Raw genomic sequence first — 21,240 nt, forward strand, 5'->3', positions numbered from 1 at the left:
ACGCCATTCTCCTGCCTCAGCCTTCCGAGTAGCTTGGACTACAGGCACCTGCCACCACGCCTGGCTAATTTTTTGGGTTTTTTTTGTATTTTTTTAGTAGAGATGGAGTTTCACCATGTTAGCCAGGATGGTCTCGATCTCCTGACCTCCTGATCTGCCTGCCTCAGCCTCCCAAAGTGCTGGGATTACAGGTGTGAGCCACCGCACCCAGCCTTCGGCTGATTTTTTAAAAACAATTTTTTGTACAGAACGGGTCTCACTGTGTTGCCCAGGCTGGTCTCAAACTCCTAGGCTCAATTGATCCTCCTGCCTCAGCCTCCTAAAGTGCTGAGATTACAGATGTGAGCCGCTGTGACCAGCCTAAGAACCAAGATTTGATTGAAAGCAGTCTGAACACAAGTACCTAATATATGTGTGTGTGTCTGTGTGCATGTCTGCGTGTGTGTTGTCTGCGTGTCTGCGTGTGTGCATGTGTGTGTGTGCGCGTGTCTGTGGCATGTCTGTGCATGTGTGTGCATTTGTGTGTCTTTGTGCATGTGTCTGCATGTCTGCATGTGTGCATATTCAGATGTCAGGAAATAACACCAATCAATCAATGCTCTGTCTCCAGGTGTGTCAGAATGATGGAAACTCTTGTGTTTTATTTTATTTCAGCTGGTTTTCCTGGAATTCTTTGAAGCTCTCTTAAGCTTTGCATTCATCTGTGTTACTGACCAAATGACTAAATCCTATACAAATGTTCCAACTGATGATGTGTCTGGAAATAAACATGAAACTATTTATACAATACTAAATCAGGTAATACATAATATCTTAGAATTAGGTAATCTTAGAATTACAGAGCAAGGAGGGCCGGGCGCGGTGGCTCACGCCTGTAATCCCGGCACTTTGGGAAGCCAAGGTGGGCGGATCACCAGGTCAGGAGATCGAGACCATCCTGGCTAACATGGTGAAACCCCGTCTCTACTAAAACTACAAAAAAATTAGCCGGGCATGGTGGTGGGCGCCTGTAGTCCCAGCAACTGGGGAGGCTGAGGCAGGAGAATGGCGTGAACCCAGGAGGCGGAGGTTGCAGCGAGCTGAGATCACGCCACTGCACTGCAGCCTGGGCGACAGAGCAAGACTTCTTCTCAAAACAAAAAACAAACAAACAAAAGAATTACAAAGCAAGGAATGGCTTTATTCTGGAATGCTTAAACCATCATCAGAACTATCTTGGCTTTACTAACCCTTCCAGAAAGTAATTTAAGAAGTCTTTCCTTTTTCCTTTTAAAATTTTATTTTATGTGTTTTGAGACAGGGATTCACTCTGTCATCCAGGCTTGAGTGCAGTGGTGCAATCACAGCTCACTGTAGCCTTGACCTCCTGAGCTCACACGCTCTTCCCACCTTAGTCTCCTGAGTAGCTAGGACTACAGGCATGTGCCACCACACCCAGCTAATTTTTTTTTGAGACAGAGCCTCACTCTGTTGCCCAGGCTGGAGTGCAGTGGCACGATCTCGGCTCACTGCAACCTCTGCCTCCTGGATTCAAGTGATTCTCATGCCTCAGCCTCCTGCGTAGCTGGGATTACAGGCATGTGCCACCATACCTGGCTAATTTTTTATATTTTTAGTAGAGACAGGGTTTCACCATGTTGACCAGGCTGGTCTTGAACTCCTGACCTCAGTTGATCTACCTGCCTTGGCCTCCCAAAGTGCTAGGATTACAGGCCTGAGCCACTGTGCCTGGGGCCTTTTTGTGTTTTTTTGTAGAGATGGGGTTTTGCCATGTTGCCCAGGCTGGTCTCAAACTCCTGAGCTCAAGTGATCCTCCTGCCTCGGCCTCCCAAAGTGCTGGGATTACAGGTGTGAGCCACCGTGCCCGGCCGAGATGTCTTTTTCACATTTTGGAGGTGTATATAGATTTTTTTAAGTTCGGGAAAATGTGTTTCCTGGCCGTGATCGAGGAAGCGGACTCCCAGCCACAGCAGAGAGTTGCTAATGAAGGTGAGAGTGCATACTGACATGCTGGGTGGGCCACTAGACCACACTTTAGAAAGTCCGAGGTGTTTTACTAGATGTTTCGTTGCATGGATCCAGTGTTTCTAAGAGTGGAACACCTGCCCAAGAGCAGACCTGTCGAACAGTTCCTGAGTGTGTGTGGGATGCTAACCAGGTCCCCAGGGCTTGCTCACGAGGATGGACACCCAGGCCAGGCGCGGTGGCTCACGCCTGTAATCGCAGCACTTTGGGTGGCCAAGGTGGGCGGATCACTTGAGGTCAGGAATTCGAGACCAGCCTGGCCAACTGTGGTGAAACCCTGTGTCTACTAAAAATACACTGGAAACTGACCGTTCATGTCATGCTCCAAGGGAATCACTGCTCCCTTTTGACCAACAACTTGGGAGTGTGATTTAGCGATCACAGAGAGGCTCAGCTTCAAACTTACCAAAGCTGATCCTTCTTGCTCAGCTCACAGTAGTTTCACACACTCTAGTAATTTGGGGAGGCAAAGGTAGAATTTTGTTCCACAGAGGTAAGCGTGCTATGAAGAGGGACAGCAAGCTCCAGAGATGTGCAGAAGGCCCCCCTTGAGCCGTCAGCTGAGTGTGCACACATGTGAGGGAACAGCTGGCACCTAAGGGAAGAGCCGCCAGGAAGAAGGGGAGGAACCTCAAGGACTCACACAGGGCTGGGAGTAGTTTGCATTCCCAGTCACCAGCGTGGAGAAGCCTTCACATCCATGAGGGGCATCGGGCTGGGTACTTAAAAGTTTACTGCGTGTGTGTGGTTTTTTGTTTTTGTTTTCGTTTTTTTTTTTTTTTTTTTTACAAAATCTTGCTCTGTTGCCCAGGCTCGAGTGCAGTGGCACAATCTTGACTCACTGCAGCCTCTGCCTCCCGGGTTCAAGGTGATTCTCCTGCCTCGGGCTCCTGAGCAGCTGGGATTACAGGTGTGCACCCCCACACCTGGCCAATTTTTGTATTTTTAGTAGAGACAGGGTTTCACCGTGTTGGCCAGCCTGGTCTTGCACTCCTGGCCTCAAGTGATCCGCTCACCTCATTCTCTGAAACTTCTGGGATTACGGGCATGAGCCAATGCACCTGGCCTGTTATTTATTTTTTTTTTTAGAGATGGGGGTCTCACTATGTTGCCCAGGCTGGTCTCAAACTCCTAGGCTCAGGTGATCTGCCCACCCTGGCCTCCCAAAGTGCTGAGATTACAGGCGGAAGCCGCTGTGCCTGATTCTGTTCACTGTCTTGACTGAGGCGATGGTTTCACAGGTATAAGATGTGTGAAAACACATCAAAGGGTACCCTTTATGTGTAGTTCATTGTAAATCAGTTACAGCCCATTAAAATATTGTGTGTGTGTGCGCGTGTGTGTGTGTATGCCTGTATGGATCTCTATGGAAACCAGAAGCCCTCTGACGCGTGTGTTTGTTCTTGCTTAGGACGCCCAGAACAAGAGTCCCAGCGCGGTCACGAGCCACGAATCGGATGCTGCTCACTCTGACAGTGCCAGGTCATCTTCCAGCAAGTTAGAACTCTCGCCTGATAGTAACAAAATAAGGAAATCAGAGGTTTGTCTTGGCAAGTAACTGTGTAGAGACACCCGCTACCGAGTGCCTGCTCTGTGAAGAGCTCTTTGCCATGCGCTGGGGACCTAGCAGTGAACAGCAACCCACGCCCTCATGGACTTTACGTTCCAGTGAGGAGGGGACGCGGCAGCAAGTGAACAGCAGTAATAGCGTTTATGGGTGTTTACCAGGTGCCGAGCCGTCCCCAGGGACCAGCTCAGCCTCCCGATGACCTTCAGGTACTGTGATTCTCTCTAGGAGGGAACCCAGGCCCAGAGAGGTTCAATAGCTTGGCCACAGCGGCATAACCAGTAAGTCATGGCGCTGGGGCTTTGTGCCCAGGCACTTTAACTCCAGAATTAGCACCGGTTACCACAAGCTATGCTTCTTCCCACTTAGGAGGTCTAAGTGACAGGAAGGGCATCTGGCTGGGTGGGGCCCTGGCGTTTATTCTGGGTGAGTGGGATGGGATGGGACACCGTCTGAGCAGAGGCGTCAGGAGGCTCTGAGGCTTCACTGTTGAGAAACCAGTGAGGAAGCTCTTGGAACCATCCCGGTGGGAGGTGATGGTGACTGGGACTAGGGTGGGCTGAGGTCTGAGGTGTTTTGAAGGGTGCAGGGGTTGACAGGGAAAGAGAAGGCAAAGATGAGTCCAAGATTTTTTGGCTGAGCATTGGAAGAATAGAGTTGCCATTTATGATGATGTGGAAGACGGAGGCAGGGGGCTGAGTTTTGGGAGCAAAATTAAGTGGTTGATTTTGGACAAGTTAAGCTTAAGGTGCCTGAACTGATGCCCAAGTAGCACGGCTGGAGGCAAGACTGGAGTTCAAGGGCAAACTCCAGCTGGAGGTAGAAATGTGGGGGTTAGGGCATACACGTGGTGATTAAAGCCGTTAGGTCGGGCACGGTGGCTCACGCCTATAATCCCAGCACCTTGGGAGACCGAGGTGGGTGGGTCACTTGAGGTCAGGAGTTCGAGATCAGCCTGGCCAACATGGTGAAACCCCGTCTCTACTAAGAAATACAAAAATTAGCTAGGCCTGTTGGCATGCAAAAAATGTAATAATAATGCAATAATAATGTAATAATAATGCAAAAAATGTAATAATAAAGCCATTAATATATGGGTCTAAGTACGGTTAAATTTGTTGTTGTTGTTTGTTTTTTTTTTTTTTTTTTGAGATGGAGTCTCGCTCTGTCGCCCAGGCTGGAGTGCAGTGGCGCGATCTTGGATCTCGGCTCACTGCAAGCTCCGCCTCCTGGGTTCACGCCATTCTCCTGCCTCAGCCTCCTGAGTAGCCAGGACTACAGGCGCCCGCCACCACACCCGGCTAATTTTTTGTTTTGTTAGTAGAGATGGGGTTTCACCCATGTTAGCCAGGATGGTCTCAATCTCCTGACTTTGTGATCCAGCCATCTTGGCCTCTCAAAGTGCTGGGATTACAGGCGTGAGCCAACATGCCTAGCAAGTATGGTTAATTTTATACATAAGTACTGTCCCAACAGGCCCAGGTGACATTTTCAAGTCTTTGGTTTTTTTTTTTTTTTTGAGATCCTTTCAGTAAGTGCCATTATTCTGTTATTCATTTCATTAATAGTATAAATATTAATATTTTATTTAGGTTAAATATAGATTGGCTGGGTGTGGTGACTCACACCTGTAATCCTAGCACTTTGGGAGGCCGAGGCAGGCAGATCACCTGAGTTCAGGAGTTCAAGACCAGCCTGGCCAATATGGTGAAACCCTGTCTCTACTAAAAATACAAAAATTAGCCTGGTGTAGTGGCGCATGCCTGTAGTCCAGCTATACCTGGGGAAACTGAGGCAGGAGAATCTCTGGAACCCGAGAGGCAGAGGCTGCAGTGAGCCGAGATCGTGCCACTGCACTCCAGCCTGGGCAACAGAGTGAGACTCCATCTCAAAAAAAAAAAAAAAAAAAAGTCAAGTTAAAGTCAGATTAGCTCAAGGAGAACAGCCTCATTAATAATTTTCTAATTAATTAAAGTGTTAAAAAGTAGTTTTAAGCCCATAATGATGTAAACGTAATATTTTACTTTATGATTTTTTTTAAATGTAAAAGCCCAAGATCAAGAAGTCTATAAGTGATGAAAGAGTCTCCAAAATGAATTTTAAATTGACTGGAAAAGGGATCACCTTTTTTTCATCTGAGAGTGGTGAGTATTTTAATTATAGAACCTTAATATTTACAAACTGTTGCTTATGAATTATATAATGTCTATGCTGTTTTACAACCATCTTTTTTTAATCTTTTATTTTCTTAGAGGCAGAGTCTCGCTATGTTGTCCAGGCTGGTCTTGAACTCCTGGGCTCAAGCGATCCTCCCACCTCGGCCTCCCGAGTAGCTGGGATTACAAGTAGGCGTCACCACACCCAGCACAACCATCTTTTTAAATAATGAGGCTGGTACAGCTGCTTCCATTTCTCCTCCCTGGTTTGGAGTTCAAGTTCAAGGCATGACTTTGCTGTGCTGACTCAGTCTGTTAGGGCAGAGGCCAGTATGGGACAGCTGGGCCTCCCCTGGGCCCTGCACGCCCATCTCAGTCTGATGCTGTTGACTATATTGTTTTCTTACAGGCAACTTTTCTCTCTCAAGGATCTCGTTCTCTTTGATTTTTAAAGGTGCTCAAATTAAAAACAACAAACAACCCTTATTCACTTCCTCATCCTCCTCTTTTATTACGTTTTCCTTTATCCTGGGAAGATCTGTCTGGAGGTCTCTCTCTCTGCTGACTGCACTTCCTCCTTCTGCTTTGATTCCTCAGCTGTGTCTGTGTGAACTTCCAACCTCACTCCTCTCCTTTCCTCAGGGTCATCCAGTGATGATCAATGTCATGGGAATTTTCCGCTGTCACTTTGCTGGCCTTGCCAGTTGCAGGTGGCCTTGTTTTCATGATTAAACAAGCCCTGGTGTTTCCCCTTTTTCTTTTCTTTTTTTTTTTTGAGACAGGGTCTTACTTTCTTGCCCAGGCTGGAGTGCAGTGGCACCATCATAGCTCACTGCAACCTCTGCCTCCTGGGTTCAAGCAATTCTCCTGCCTCAGCCTCCCTAGTAGCTGGGATTACAGGCACCCGTCACTGTGCCTTGTATTTTTAGCAGAGACGGGGTTTCATGATGTTGGCCAGGGTGGTCTCAAACTCCTGACCTCAGGTGATCTGCCTGCCTCGGCCTCCTAAAGTACTGAGATTATAGGTGTGAGCCCACCCGCCCCGGGCTTTTTTTTTTTTTTTAAAGAGGTGGGGGTCTTTCTCTGTTGCCCAGGCTGGTCTTGAACTGCTGGATCCAAGAACTCCTGGATCTGAACGTCTTGGCCTCCCAAAGTGCTGAGGTTACAGGTAGAGCCCAACCACGCCTGGCCTTTTTTTTTTTTTTTTTTTTTTTTTTTTTTTTTTGTTAAAGAGATGGGATCTTGCTATGTTGCCCAGGCTGGTCTTGAACTCCTGGACCCAAGTGATCTTCTTGCCTTGGCATCCCAAAGCACTGGGATTACAGGTGTGAGCCACCGCGTCTGGCCCTCCCCCTTTTCTGATGGCGTCTCTCTGTGGCCTGCCACCCACTCAATGGTGAACTTTTAAAGGCTCCATCCCGGGCCCTTGTCCTCTCAAAGGCCTCACCTGTGTATCCCCTCTACAGTGCCTGTCATTTCCCGTTACTCCTCCTTGAACGGATCGTTCCCATCGGCACATGTGCTCTATATGCCCAGTTAGGAAACAACTCTTCTCTCACTTTTCCCTCTAGATCCCACTTTGTTTCCCAGCTCCCTTTGCTGATAGGCATCTTAGGGAGCTGTATACGTGCATCCCTTCTCCAGGACCTCTCCTGTGTCTCCCTTAGCGTGCTCCACGTGGCACTGCCCTCCCCAGGCCACTGAAGGCTGCTTTTCATCAGCAGTGACTCCGTGTTGCCATCGCCAGGAATCCTGCCGTCACTTGAACCCATCTCTCCATAGTCAGAAAACTGTCAGCTTCTTGAAATACTCTTCGCATTCGGCCTCTGCGACCCCTCGTTGTCCTGGGTTTCTTCTCCCTCTGGTGCGAATCTGTGGGTTGTGTCATTTTCCCCTGCAGAGCTCGGCATCCCAGCAGAGACAGGGCATTCCTGCGATGCCGTAATCAAGATGCACAGTTCTTGTAACGGAAATAGAACTGAAAACGGAACCCCAGCTAATGTGCTTTCCTGCTGATCTGATTATGGGGAAGTGGTCTCTAGTCCCAGCTCCAGCTGGATTTCACCCTGGATTTCTCTGGTTGTTCCTTGAAGTCCGGTGTGCCAGTCACCAGGCCTGTGGCTCCTGCCCTGTCTCCTGTCAAGGACCCCCTTGACCCACGTGGCATCTCTTCCAGTACCGTTTCATCTGATTATTGCTTGTGGCAGCCGTGACTTACTGTCCTCCAGCTTGTAGGTGTCTAGTTGAGAGTTCGTGAATGAACACAAGACAGTCTTGCAGCCAGATGCAGTGGCTCACAGCTGTAACCCCAGAACTGTGGGAGGCCAAGGCAGGAGGATCACTTGTGCCCAGGAGTCTGAGACCAGCCTGGGCAACATAGCGAGCCCGTCTCTACAAAAAAAATACCCAAATTCACCGGGTACGATGGCACAGTCCTGTAGTCCCAGCAACGTGGGAGGCTGAGGCAGGATGACTGCTTGAGCCCAGGAGCTCGAGGCTGCAGTGAGCCGTGATTGCACCACTGCACTCCAGCCTGGGTGCCAGAGCGAGACTGTGTCACCAAGCAAAAAAAAAAAGGAATCTTCCTTCACATTCAGTCTTGTTCCGACCTTAGAGTCCTGGATTGCGTATAATTTGATTCTCTGAATTTTAAAATCTTCCAAGTGAATAGATAACCAGAATTGCTTAAAAAGATGGAAAAAATTACGGTAGTTTAAGATTTAAAGATTCTTTAGCCTAGACACGGAGGATAGAGAGGGATAACTATAACTACTAGGAAATTACTTTTGTGAGAGTAACCAGTTATCTGGTTCTCTAGGAGAGAGGATTCACTCGGGTACATAGCTATCCTTGTCTTAAAGGGGTTGCAAACTCTGAATAAATAAAAGATGTTGAATATTTTGTCCCCAAGACCTAGGCCGGGTGCAGTGGCTCATGCCTGTAATCCCAGCACTTTGGGAGGCCGAGATGGGAGGATTACTAGAGCTCGGGAGTTTGAGACCATGGGCAACATAGCGAAACCTTGTCTCTACAACAAAAATAAGAATTACCTGGGCGTGGTGGCACCTGCCTGTGGTCCCAGCTACTTGGGAGGCCAAGGTGGGAGGATCATTTGAGCCCAGGAGTTGGAGGCTGCAGTGAGCCATGATGGTGCCACTGCACTCCAGCCTGGATGACAGAGCAAGATCTTGTCTCACAATAAAACTTAAAAAAATTAGCCTTGTGTGGTGGTGCATGCCTATATTCTCAGCTGTTAGGGAGGCTGAGATGGGAGGATCACTTGAGCCCAGGAGTTCCTCCAGGCTTCAGTGAGCCATGGTCATGCCACTGCACTCCAGCCTGGGTGACAGAATGAGACTCTGTCTCCAAAACAAAAACAAACAAAACGATGTAGCAGGAAACTCGAAGGTTGACAATCCCAGCCAGGGTCTGCTGAGTCCCTGCCTTGTTCCAGGTAGTCATGGAAGCAGTGGCCTTACTCCTCTCCCCTCTCCTGGCCGAGGAGAAGGGGGCCCACCCCAGGGAGGCCAGAACGAGAAACAGCACGCAGACTCCCAATTTATAGCAGGATTGTATTCATGTTCAGCTTCACGAAACTCTATTCTAGAGAAATATGAGAGACCCAAGGATGATCGAAAGGAAGAGCTCAACACGTGGGTCAGTAATATGTACGTCTTCTTTGTGAACACGCTCTTTCATGCGTATAAACGTGAAGAAGCTATCAAGGAGAAAATAAGGGAAGACAGGTTACGCAGCACAGCACAGACCCAGCAGCGGAAGATGGAAGATGACGAACTGGAAGCAAGGTAACTTGTGAGGCCCCTCCTCTCCTTCCCGAGCTGCTCTCTCTTCCTGTCTTCTGTAGCTGCCAGAATGCATCAGGCCCAAGTGCTTTTCAGACAAGCTATAATTTCCTAAGGGCGTCTTTGACATAAAAAGGAATGAATATTTGGTCTCTGTTCCTGGCAGAGCACCTGCAGCCTTTGTAACTTCCTGAGTAATGGGATAATGGGAGTATCTTTTGTTCTAATATTTGGTCCTAGTTTCTAGTTTTTCTTTTTTAAGACAGGGTCTCACTGTCGCCCAGGCTGGAGTGGAGTAGTGTGATCTCATCTCACTGCAACCTCCGCCTCCCGGGTTCAAGCGATTCTCTTGCCTCAGCCTCCCGAGTAGTTGGGATTACAAGCATGCATCACCACGCCTGGCTAATTTTTGTATTTTTAGTAGAGATGGGGTTTCACCAAGTTGTCCACGCTGGTCTCGAACTCCTGACCTCAAGTGATCCACCAGCCTTGGCCTCCCAAAGTGCTGGGATCTCAGGGGTGAGTCACTGCATGCAGCCATTTTCTAGTTCTTGACCCAAGAGTTCCAAACCTGTGGACTCTGGGGTAATGACTGTCTTTCTGTATGACGAGATGACTGGTGGCCAGGGGAGGGGCCCTCGACAGCTTCTTGCTGGAGCTGGTTGCCAGGGAACCAACCACGAGATTAGAGGGTTGGGACTTTCAGCTCCAGCCCAACCTCCCAGGGAAGGGGGAGGGGCTGGAGATTGAGTTCAGTAACTCATAGCCAGTGACTTAATCAGGCCTACAGATTGGACCCTCCGTAAAATCCCCAAACGGGCTGGGCATCATGGCGCATGCCTGTAACCCCAGCACTTTGGGGGGCCAAGGCAGGAGAATCACTTGAGTTTGAGACCAGCCTAGGTAATATAGCAAGACCTCATCTCTACAAAAAATACAAAAATTAGCCAGATGTGGTGGCAGGCGCCTGTAGTCCCAGCTACTTTGGAGATTGAAGCAGGAGGATTGCTTGAGCCTGGGAGGTTGAGGCTGCAGTGATGTGTGTGCCACTGCACTCCAGCCTAGGCAACACAGCAAGACCCTATCTCAAAAAAAAAATACACACACACACACACACACATATATATATATATATATATATATATATATATATATACTTAACTTTGGGAGGCCGAGGTGGGTGGATCACCTGAGGTCAGGAGTTTGAGACCAGCCTTGCCAACCTGGTGAAACCCATCTCTACTAAAAATACAAAATATTAGCCGGGCGTGGTGGCGGAAGCCTATAATCCCAGCTACTCAGGAGGCTGAGGCAGGAGAATCGCTTGAACTCGGGAGGCGGAGGTTACAGTGAGCCGAGATTGCACCATTGCACCCCAGACCCCAGCCTAGGCAACAAGAGCAAAACTCCATCTCGAGAAAAAATTTTCTTTTCATGGATAGATGAAAAGTTTATTTTGGACTGTGTTGACATGGCATCAGTTATTTCAGGCAAAGTGTAGCAACTTAGTTTTGTTTACACATGCTGTTGAAATGCAAGTATGAAGGGCTGTATACTATAAATAGCATAAAACTGGTTTTGCAGTTTTGAGGGGGATAAAAAAAAAGGCTACCACCTTCTCATGTTTGCTTTTAGGCTGAATATCTTCATCTTGAGAGAGGAAGAAGCCAAGAGACATGACTATGAGGGGGACATCATGGTGATCAAGGAGCCGGCGGACGTGTCATCCTCTCACCTCATACTGGACCCTCCTAAGGAGGATGTGACCGTGTCCCCGTCCAGCAAGGCCATCACCAGCAAGAAGAAAAAGCGAGCCACAAGGACACACACGCAGGCTTAGGACGGCACGTGCTGTAAGATTTCCTGAGCATTACAATTCTTAGCACTGTACTCGTCTCAGTGTTTTAAAATACTGCCTGGCCCACTGCATCTCAGGTTTCCTACATGGCTGGATTACGGGAGTTCGAGACCAGCCTGGGCAACATAGTGAGACCCCGTCTCTCTCTGCAAAATTAAAACATCAGCTGACCGTGGGTGGTGTGTACCTGTGGTTCTAGCTTCTTGGGAGGCTGAGGTGGGAGGATTGCTTGAGCCCAGGAGGTTGAGGCTGCAGTGAGACATAGCATTCCAGCCTGGGTCACGGACCTGGTGGCCAGTGTAATCTACAAAGAGGCAGCAGGAGAGAGACTCAACACAAAACCAGAATTTTAAAAACTTTAACAATTTATTAATTAGTCTTATTTTCCAGTAAAATATTCACATGATGTCAAAAGAATGGAATGATAGCGATATAGCCAACTACCTTTAATTAATTCCACATAAATATTTAAAATCTAAAAACCTCGGGAGATCAGCAGACCGAGTAGAAATGTGATTCTTCAAAGCAAGTATTGCTTTACCCTTGTCCTGAATGCAGTCCGTCACATGAGCACTAACTTGCATATGACCAAATGTTTGCCGAGTGTTTTTTAAATGCGCTTTCGGTGAGCCATCATCAGTCAATCCAAGAAGAAGATGTTGTTGAACTGCGTTGCACAAAGTTTCTTGACCTCTTCTGCAAAAAGGACAGACAACAGTGAGGAAGGAAGAGGCACTCACTTAAAAGGTTACATGATATTTACTTAAATTCTTTGTGGGTAAAATTAGGAAGAGATATTTGCATTGATTTTGACCTTAAATCCCAGAAGACTAGGCAAGAATTTTTTTATTTATTTTTATTTTTTTTTGAGACAGAGTCTTGCTCTGTCACCCAGGCTGGAGTGTAGTGATGTGATCTTGGCTCACCGCAGCCTCCGCCTCCCGAGTAGCTGGGACTACAGGTGCACACCAGCACGCCCGGTTAATTTTTGTTTCGTAATTTTTGTTTCGCCATGTTGGCCAGGCTGGTCTCGGAACTCCTAACCTCAGTGATCTGCCCACCTTGGCCTCCCAAAGTGCTGGGATTACAGGCATGAACCCCACTGTGCTCAGCTAAGAAATGTTAAGAGGGGAAAAACAACCACCTAGGAAAGCTACCAGGCCTCAGTAGTTTTGAGTTTTGAGCATATCAACACTGCTGCCCGGGGCCTGAGAAACTGCAAAGTGCCCGGGACACCCAGGGGAGGGGGTTAGAAGCACAAGGCTGGCGATGCTGGCATACTGGGAGAACTGAGGGAACAAAGAAACGGACAGCAATCTTGAGCTGCAGACCAAGGGCTCTGCAGAGGTGTCAGGATTTTGATCTTACCAAATTCACAGTTTAGATCAGGCTTGTATTAACTGATGTTTCTAATGCACACAATTACTAATACAATTATTAATAATAAAGAGAAAAATATAGTATGCCTGAGAAGATAGATACGAGGGGAAAAAAACGCTTACATTGAATTTCCACAGTGTACATGTGGGGCATCTCCTGAGGGTGCGGCTCTGCCGAGGTGAGGTCCCCTCTCTCCAGGGCAACGGAGCTGTCAGAGCAGCTGCTGGGTCACCCCGTGCAGTGGGCAAGGTTGGCCGCTTTGGCAGGAGAAAATGTCTGCCTTATTCTGCCAGTGTACAGAGGGATAGTTGTAAATGTCTGTGTGAACCTGGCAGCTTCTCCCTACAAAAGGTATGTTTTTATCATAGGATATTAAAGGACATTTTGGCCTGGGCAAGGTGACTCATGCCTGTAATCCCAGCTCTTTGGGAGGCCAGAGGATCGCTTGAAGCCTGGAGTTTGAGCCCAGCCTGGGCAACAGAGCAAGATTCCGTCTCAAAAAAAAGAAATTAGCTGGGTATGGTGCCACATGCCTTGGTGATACATGCCTGTGGTCTCAGCTACTCGAGAGGCTGAGGTGGGAGGACTGCTTGAGCCTAGGAGTTGGGGGCTGTGGTGAGCTATGATTGCACCACTGCACTCCAGCCTGTGTGACAAAGTGAGATCCTGTCTCTAAAAAAAGGGGGACATTTCTTAATACACAGTAAAGTCACCTTTTTTTTTTTTTTTTTTAGCGTGGTAGAAAATAATTTTCTTTTCGTCATTGCCAAGTTTCCTGTGCTATAGGAAAGTCTTGTCACAGTTTTCCAAGGTACAGAAAACAGAGCAAATGTTGAGCAGAGGCACCTGCTTAGAATCTCAACAGTCATGATTTGTTCTATTTATCTTTCTATTTTTTAACCATGTTTCTTAATGCAGTGAAAACACAACTTTTCAGTATCAGCAGCATTAAAATTCTCCTGAAATACCAAATCCTACTCACCATTTACTTCAATCAGGTTTGCATTTTTTTGATTCAAAATGACATAGAGCTCCCGCCGATCAGACTTCTTTCCAACAACCCAGTAATCACTCATGGCCTTCACGATGATCTCCTCGTCTTCATCCACTCTGCAAGACGAGTTTCAAAATGCAATAGTTCGTTATTCATACAGCCAGACCGTGAAAATCAGCATTCCAAAACAAGAACAGGAAATGGAACAGGTGCACGTGGCATTTAAAAGGCTCAGGGAGTCCCGCGCGAGGGAACCGGTGACTGCAGGGCTCCCGGGTCTGTTTGGAAGTGCCGCCCATGAAGGTGGTTGACGCTTGAACCCCGTGGACAGGGCTCTGGGTCATTTGGCTTTGAAGGGACTTTGTGTCTTTTCTTCTTAGAAAGGGGACGCCTGATTGGAGAAGTGGCTGGAATCACCTGGTAAAGTCACTGTTGATGTCACCGAGAATCTTCATTAAATCTGGGTGCACGGAAGTGAGCGACACACTGGGCGTTTTTCTCATGTGAACTGTGCTCTTCTCGGCGAGATTCATGTGGTTGAAGTAGATAAACTTAAACTGGGGTTCTTTCTCAGACCTGTGAAAACATGTCACGAAGATACTAACAAACACTCCGGCCGGATAAACTAGATTTTTAAAAATTTTTTTGAGAGTCTGTCACCCAGGCTGGAGTGCAGTGACATGATCTCGGCTCACTGCAACCTCCGCCTCCCTGGTTCGAGTGATTCTCCTGCCTCAGCCTCCCGAGTAGCTGGGATTACAGGTGCCTGCCACCATGCCCAGCTAATTTTTGTATTTTTAGTAGAGACGGGGTTTCACCATGTTGGCCAGGATGGTCTGGATCTCCTGACCTTGTGATCCGCCCGCCTCGGCCTCCCAAAGTGCCGGGATTCAGTTGTGAGCCCCCGTGCCCGGCCCTGGCCCTCTTTTTTCTAAACAAGTTTCACGGGAACATCGCCATTGCCACAGGTTCATGTGTTGTCTGTCTGCTTTCCCGCCAAGATGATAGTTGAGTAGTTGTAACACATGTAACTACATACAGCCCGTGACACCTGAAATACTTCTTATTTGGTCCTTTACCGTAAAAGTCTGCCGACCCCTGCTTGAGGAGAGTAACATCTCGTTCCTCCCCCCCAGTGCGGGGAATGAGTGTCCCGTGGAAATTAACCTGCCTCATGACCGAAGCCTACGACAGTATGTATGTAACAAAGCTTTTCCTCATATCATCCCCAGTGGAAATCACTGTAAAATGTAGTCGCCTTTTCCACTGCAGTCTAATGAACAGTTTAAATGGGATATACCTTTTTATTTCTTAACCTGACTAGGCAGTGCTATGACACTGCCTCCCAGGTCAGAGTCTGTGACCTCCTCAGGTACCTAGTGGGAAAAGCTGGGCCTCACCACTCCCGGGGCCCCTCCCCTCCCCTCACTGCACCCTCAGTGTCCACCCTGGGGCCTGGGATGGAGCCTGAGCACAGCCCTGCCCCTGGGCTCAGAAGCCTCCTCTGCTTACTTCGGGGTTAGCAGCCATGTTCTGGAGGGCTGGGGGCGCCGGAAATCCGACCTCTGGACAAGTGCTGTGCTACTGAAATACTCTACATCCAGGCAAAGAAAGAACGTGGAGGATTAAGTTTCCAGGAACATGTAAAGAAACTTCTTATAAAACCAGAGCTTGTTTTCAGTAGGTCCCTAAGGCTAAGGAAAGTATAACAAGAAAAACTGTTGGAAAAAGTTGCAAATGTAGTTGTCTGGGTAGACAACAAACTTAAATCGGGTGTAAGCTTCTATCCTCAAAACACGGTGTGGGGCCAGGAGCAGTGGCTCATGCCTGTAATCCCAGCACTTGGGGAGGCCAAGGTGGGAGGACTGCCTGAGCCCAGTAGTTCAAGACCAGCCTGGGCAACATGGTGAAACCTCGTCTCTATCAAAAATACAAAAATGAGCCAGGCGTGGTGGCACACACCTGTAGTCCTAGCTCCCGGGGAGGCTGAGGTGGGAGGATCACTTAGAGCCTGGGAGGTCAAGGCTGCAGTGAGCCATGATTGTGCCACTGCACTCCAGCCTGGGCGACAGCAGGAGACCCTGTCTCCAAAAACAAACCCACAAAAAAAAAACAGGTGACACGTTCTCTATGGTCACTACACTTTGTCACTTTCCATCTGTTAGTTGATAACCTGTGTGATCCAAACTGATTTAACTCACTTTTGCCTCCTTCACAAAGGAAAACCTGGCATTTTCACGGCCAAAGGATTCAATGATTCAGCAGCACTGTCAAGATGTAAGCTGTTGACTGGGCATGGTGGCTCATGCCTGTAATCCCAGCACTTTGGGAGGCCGAGGTGGTTGGATCACCTGAGGTCAGGAGTTCAAGACCAGCCTGGCCAACATGGCAAAACCCCGTCTCTACTAAAAATACAAAAATTAGCTGGCTGTGGTGGCACGCGCCTATAGTCCTAGCTACTCGGGAGGCTGAGGCAGGAAAATTGCTTGAACTCAGGGGCTGGAGGTTGCAGTGAGCTGAGATTATGCCACTGCACTCCAGCCTGGGTGAAAGAGCGAAACTCTGTCTCAAAAAAATAAAAACCCAACAAAGATGTAAGCTGTTCACAGCAGTAATCCACACACTGTTGTACAAAATCTAGAGGTGCTTTCACCTTTGCTCGCTTCTGCACTCTTAGAGGCCCATGCTTATACAAGACCATACAGAAATAACATGGGCCAGGCACCGTGGCTCATGCCTGTAATCCCAGCACTTTGGGAGGCTGAGGTGGGCAGATCACGAGGTCAGGAGTTTGAGACCAGCCTGACCAACATGGTAAAACCCCATCTCTACAAAAATTAACCAGGCATGATGGCACCCAGCTACTCAGGAGGCTGAGGCAGGAAAATCGCTTGAACCTAGGAGGCGGAGGTTGCAGTAAGCTGAGATCAGGCCATTGCACACTCCAGCCTGGGCGACTGAGCAAGACTCTGTCTCAAAAGAAAAAAAAACCCAAAAAATAACCTATGAACATTAAGAGCATGAGCGTCGGCAGGAATTCCCAGCATTTTAGTAACTTCTCAAAGTGTAGAGAGCCCATTTAAAAGCAGGACTTCAATTCACAAAGTGCTTTCCAGCTCCTCGCTTTGACTTTATAATAACTATTTCATATCGAGCAAAGATAGGGATGGCCGGGCACGGCGGCTCACACCTGTAATCTCAGCACTTTGGGAGGCTGAGGCAGGTGGATCACTTGAGGTCAGGAGTTCAAGGCCAACATAGTGAAACCCCGTCTCTACTAAAAATACAAAAAGTTGCCGGGCATGGTGGTGCACGCCTGTAATCTCAGCTACTCAAGAGGATGAGGCATGAGAATTGCTTGAGCCTGGGAGGCGGAGGCTGCGGTGAGCCAAGACCAGGCCACTGCACTCCAGCCTGGGCGACAGAGTGAGACTTTGTCTCAAAAAAAAAAAAAAAAACCAGGGAGAAAGAATTCAAGGACGTTTCAGTGTCTAGAGTTGGAGGAGTGAATCCCGCCTCTCCCATTCAGTGTAGACGCTTCAGGCCGCCAGACTGAGTACCCAGGCCCAGTGCCCCACATCCCAGCCAGCTTCCCCTACACATTTTCACACAAGAGGCAAAACGCTTTCAGTCTGTGCACACCAAGACCACGCCGATGACTACTGTCCACGTGAATGTAACAATCTGGGCTAGTGAAATGGGACGTTCCATTCAGGGGGGAGCTGAGGGAAGGTATTTAACAGAAGACCCAGCCCCAGCTGCCATCGTGGGGCAGAAACACTCAGGTCGACTTCCCCAGGACCCTTTCAGACAGAGGCCCGAACGGCACGTAGCACCGTCCTCTACAGTCCACGAGAACACAGGACTGTTAATACCACCCACATTTGTTAAGTAAAAACTACGTGTATTTCAAAAGCCGTTCAATGCCTGAAAGTGAACAGAAAGCAAAGTACAGACCCAGACATCCTCTTGTTGATGTTAAACTGCTCACAGATGTCAGAGGCCAGCACTGTGAGCTGGGGCCCAACGATGCCATCCAGTCTTCGGCAAAAATCCAACGTTGGCTGGATAGAGGCTGGCAAGTCATGACAAAAAATACCAGTAAGATTCATTTTACTGTCCGATGCTGAACAACAGTATTCAAACAAAAACTTCACTGATCTGGGAAAGCAAACGATGAATGCTCAGGCCCCCTTCTGCTCCTCAAATAGAAGAGAAACAGAAGATAGAAAACTGGTTACATTTCAGATGGAAAAAAGGTGAAGACCTATCTCACTGTGAAAAGTTGACTGAGGCACACCCTGTGGGGTGGTAAACGGTTGCCTACCCCAGAAAGACCTCAGAAGGTCGTATGTTTATTTAACAAACATTACATAGCACTCATGGGCCAGGTGCTGTTTGGTGCTTCACAGACATGACCTCATTCAATCCTCAGAGCCCCCCGCCCCCGAGAGAGGTACCACTGCTGTCTGCAGCCCGCAGTCAGCGGGGCACAGAAAGATGCCCACATTCTACTGCTGACAGGCGGGAAAACTAGGACTTAAAAAATATGAGCAATGGCTAGTTAAGGAGACGGGGGGCGGTCCCAGATGGGGAACAGGGCTCCTCTCTTTGCCTCCACATTGCTTATGACAACACATTTATCATTTAATGGGCTGGGTGTGGGGGCTCATGCCCGAAATCCCAGCACTTTGGGAGGCTAAGGCTGGGGGATCGCTTGAGCCCAGGAGTTTGACACCAGCCAGGGCAACATAGTGAGACCCTGTCTAAACAAACAACAACAACAAAAACATTAGCTGGGTACGGCGGTGTGTGCTGGCAGTCCCAGCGACTTAGGAGGCCAAGGTGGGAAGATCACTTGAACCCAGGAGGTCGAGGCTACAGTGAGCTATGATCGTGCCACTACACTCCAAGAGTGAAACCCTGTCTCCAACCAAAAAAAAACACCCCCAAACCACTGAAACCCCCAAAACATATTTATCATTTAAGAATAGGACGCAGCAAAGTACAAAAAGCTTAGTCAGGCTGAAATCAGACAAAGGCGCGTACCCACCGTCGATCATAAAGCACACAGCCGCACTCATGGCCTGGGAAGACAGAACAAACCAGAGGTTATGAAATGGTGGAAAAAAGGAGACTTTCATATAATAACGATCTGTTATTAATGACTAATAATTATCTGTTAATGACTCCTCAAATCAATGGGGACAAATCAACTGTAAAAAGAGGCTTTTTGGTCACCTAGAGCCATCTGGACACAGACTGCCCATTCCATGACGCGAGGGGAGTGCTGTTCACCTTGTCAGGTGTGACGGCGCCAGCGGGGAGGTTACCACGGACGTCCTCATCAGACAGGCACAGGGAAGTGTTCGTGACTGACGTGATGATTTAAAATGCTCTTGCAAACCCAACAACACAACATGGAGAAGCAACGAAGACCAGAATCTTATTCACTTGTGTGATGGGGACTTAGGGGTTTACTGTTCTAGTCTGTGTATAGTCCAGAGAGAATAGAGAATTGGCAGAAACTGTCCACTACTCTGGGATGATTTCCATTGACACAAGTTCACAAAGACAGCAAATGGATATCATCCTGTCTCACTTTATTATAGCAAATAATTGCAGTTATGACATTAGACATAGCAACCTACAACCACCAGGACCACAGATAACCGAAAGTGTTTAAAATTGATCAAAGCAACGTATGGTTAAAAAAGGCTGAGTGGAACATCAGCCTGATGATGAAAGCCACAGACTTCCTTCCCTGAGCCTCCTCCCCGGCAACCACTTTACACTGTTATTAGACAACAGCGTTCTCCTGACTCTTTAACATATCCTCCTTTGGACATTGTACTGACTTCCTGCTCATGTCATCATGGGTGTGACCCCTCATCTGCCTTCCCTCCTCCTCCTCTATGGTTTATAGCCATTCTATTTCCTCCGCTGGCCGCCTTCCACCAGCCACAGGCCTCCGCTCCTGAATTCACATTCCCACCTGCCCCAGTACCTCTTCCCACTTCCGAGAGCAAGGTCCTGTCTCAAGAGAAGAAAGATCTCAAATCAGTGACCTGAACTTTGATCTTACAATCCTGGACAACAGGAGTCAACTAAACCTAAAGCAAGTGGGCCGGGGGTGGTGGCTCACACCTGTAATCCCAGCACTTTGGGAGGCCGAGGTGGGCAGATCACCTGAGGTCAGGAGTTTGAGACCAGCCTGGCTAACGTGGCGAAACATCGTCTCTACTAAAAGTACAAAAAAATTAGCTGGGCGTGGTGGTGTGCGTCTATAATCCCAGCTACTCAGGAGGCTGAGGCAAGAGAATCGTGTGAACCTGGGAGGCAGAGGTTGCAGTGAGCCGAGACTGTGCCACTGCACTCCAGCCTGGGCGACTGAGTGCAGACAGACAGGGAGGGACTCCGTCTCCAAAAAAAAAAAAAAAAGCCAAACAAACCTAACACAAATGGAAGGAAATAATAAAAGATGAGAGCAGAAACAAACTCAACAGAGAAAAATCATAGAGAAAATAAATGAAACCAGAAGTTGGTTCTCTGAAAAGATCAACATTGAAAAACTTTTCCTTTTTTCTTGTGAAGATTCCAGAAGTATGAAAGACCTTTAGATAGACTGTAGAGCAAGAAACAAAGAGAGAAGACTCACATCGGGAATGAAAGATGAGACATCACTACTGACTTTACAGGAAAAACGGAGCATCGGCTTCACCTACAACACCATGAAAAACCGCGTGCCCACAAATCAAATAAAATTGAAGCTGACAAATTCTCAGAAAGACACAAACTACCAAAGCTGACTCAAGAAGAAACAAAATCAGGCTAGGCGTGGTGGCTCACGCAATTCCAGCACTTTGGGAGGCCGAGGCAGGTGGATCATGAGTTCAGGAGTTCGAGACCAGGCTGACCAACATGGTGAAACCCCGTCTCTACTAAAAATACAAAAAACTAGCTGGGCGTGGTGGCACATGCCTGTAATCCCAGCTACTCAGAAGGCTGAGGCAGGAGAATCACTTGAACCCAGGAGGTGGAGGTTGCAGTGAGCCAAGATTGTGCCACTGCACTCCAGCCTGAACAACAGAGGGTTCATTTCAAAAAAAATAAAAAAAGAAAAGAAAAAAGAAAAAGAAACAAACTCGAAATAAACCCGTAACAAGAGATTAACCCATTTATGCTGGAGGTTGTAAATCTTTTTTGTGAAAAATGACCTTCAGCAGGATATAACTCCCACAAGCTTAGCGTTCCAATAATGGAACACTAGGCATAAATGGTTAACTTTAAAACTTCCCACAAAGAAAAGAAACTTTCTTTTAAAACTTTAAAACTTTCTTTCTTTTAAGACTTCCCACAAAGAAAAGCCCAGGTGCAGAGAGCTTGACTGTGAATTCTATGAAACATGTTAAGAGGAATTAACTTGATTCTTCACTGTCTTCCAAAAAAATAGGAGG

At 47.9% G+C, this 21,240-nt stretch overlaps 2 protein-coding genes across 6 annotated transcripts in view; one reads left to right on the forward strand and one right to left on the reverse strand.

Moving 5' to 3' along the window:
* RSPH10B (radial spoke head 10 homolog B) overlaps positions 1 to 14,274 on the forward strand; it is a 44,727-nt gene extending 30,453 nt beyond the window's left edge. For 2 of the 3 annotated variants that reach the window (XM_055292337.2, XM_063646131.1), the window contains 5 exons: positions 655 to 798; positions 3,437 to 3,565; positions 5,643 to 5,736; positions 9,356 to 9,554; positions 11,187 to 11,441. In XM_055292337.2, coding sequence (XP_055148312.1) covers positions 655 to 798; positions 3,437 to 3,565; positions 5,643 to 5,736; positions 9,356 to 9,554; positions 11,187 to 11,391 — 771 coding nt within the window. In that variant the 3' untranslated portion in view covers positions 11,392 to 11,441. Of the gene's footprint in view, positions 1 to 654; positions 799 to 3,436; positions 3,566 to 5,642; positions 5,737 to 9,355; positions 9,555 to 11,186; positions 11,442 to 14,163 lie in introns of those variants that run through there. The other variant, XM_063646130.1, reaches the window with a different exon arrangement.
* LOC129489562 (vacuolar fusion protein CCZ1 homolog B-like) overlaps positions 11,757 to 21,240 on the reverse strand; it is a 28,602-nt gene continuing 19,118 nt past the window's right edge. For all 3 annotated transcript variants that reach the window (XM_055292356.2, XM_055292359.2, XM_055292358.2), the window contains 5 exons: positions 18,837 to 18,870; positions 17,741 to 17,858; positions 14,201 to 14,359; positions 13,772 to 13,899; positions 11,757 to 12,105 (listed from right to left, as the gene is read on the reverse strand). In XM_055292356.2, the coding sequence (XP_055148331.1) occupies positions 12,050 to 12,105; positions 13,772 to 13,899; positions 14,201 to 14,359; positions 17,741 to 17,858; positions 18,837 to 18,870 (495 nt within the window). In that variant the 3' untranslated portion in view covers positions 11,757 to 12,049. The remainder of the gene's footprint in view (positions 12,106 to 13,771; positions 13,900 to 14,200; positions 14,360 to 17,740; positions 17,859 to 18,836; positions 18,871 to 21,240) is intronic.

Source organism: Symphalangus syndactylus, chromosome 9 (assembly GCF_028878055.3).
Source record: "Symphalangus syndactylus isolate Jambi chromosome 9, NHGRI_mSymSyn1-v2.1_pri, whole genome shotgun sequence".
Lineage (NCBI taxonomy): Eukaryota > Metazoa > Chordata > Mammalia > Primates > Hylobatidae > Symphalangus > Symphalangus syndactylus.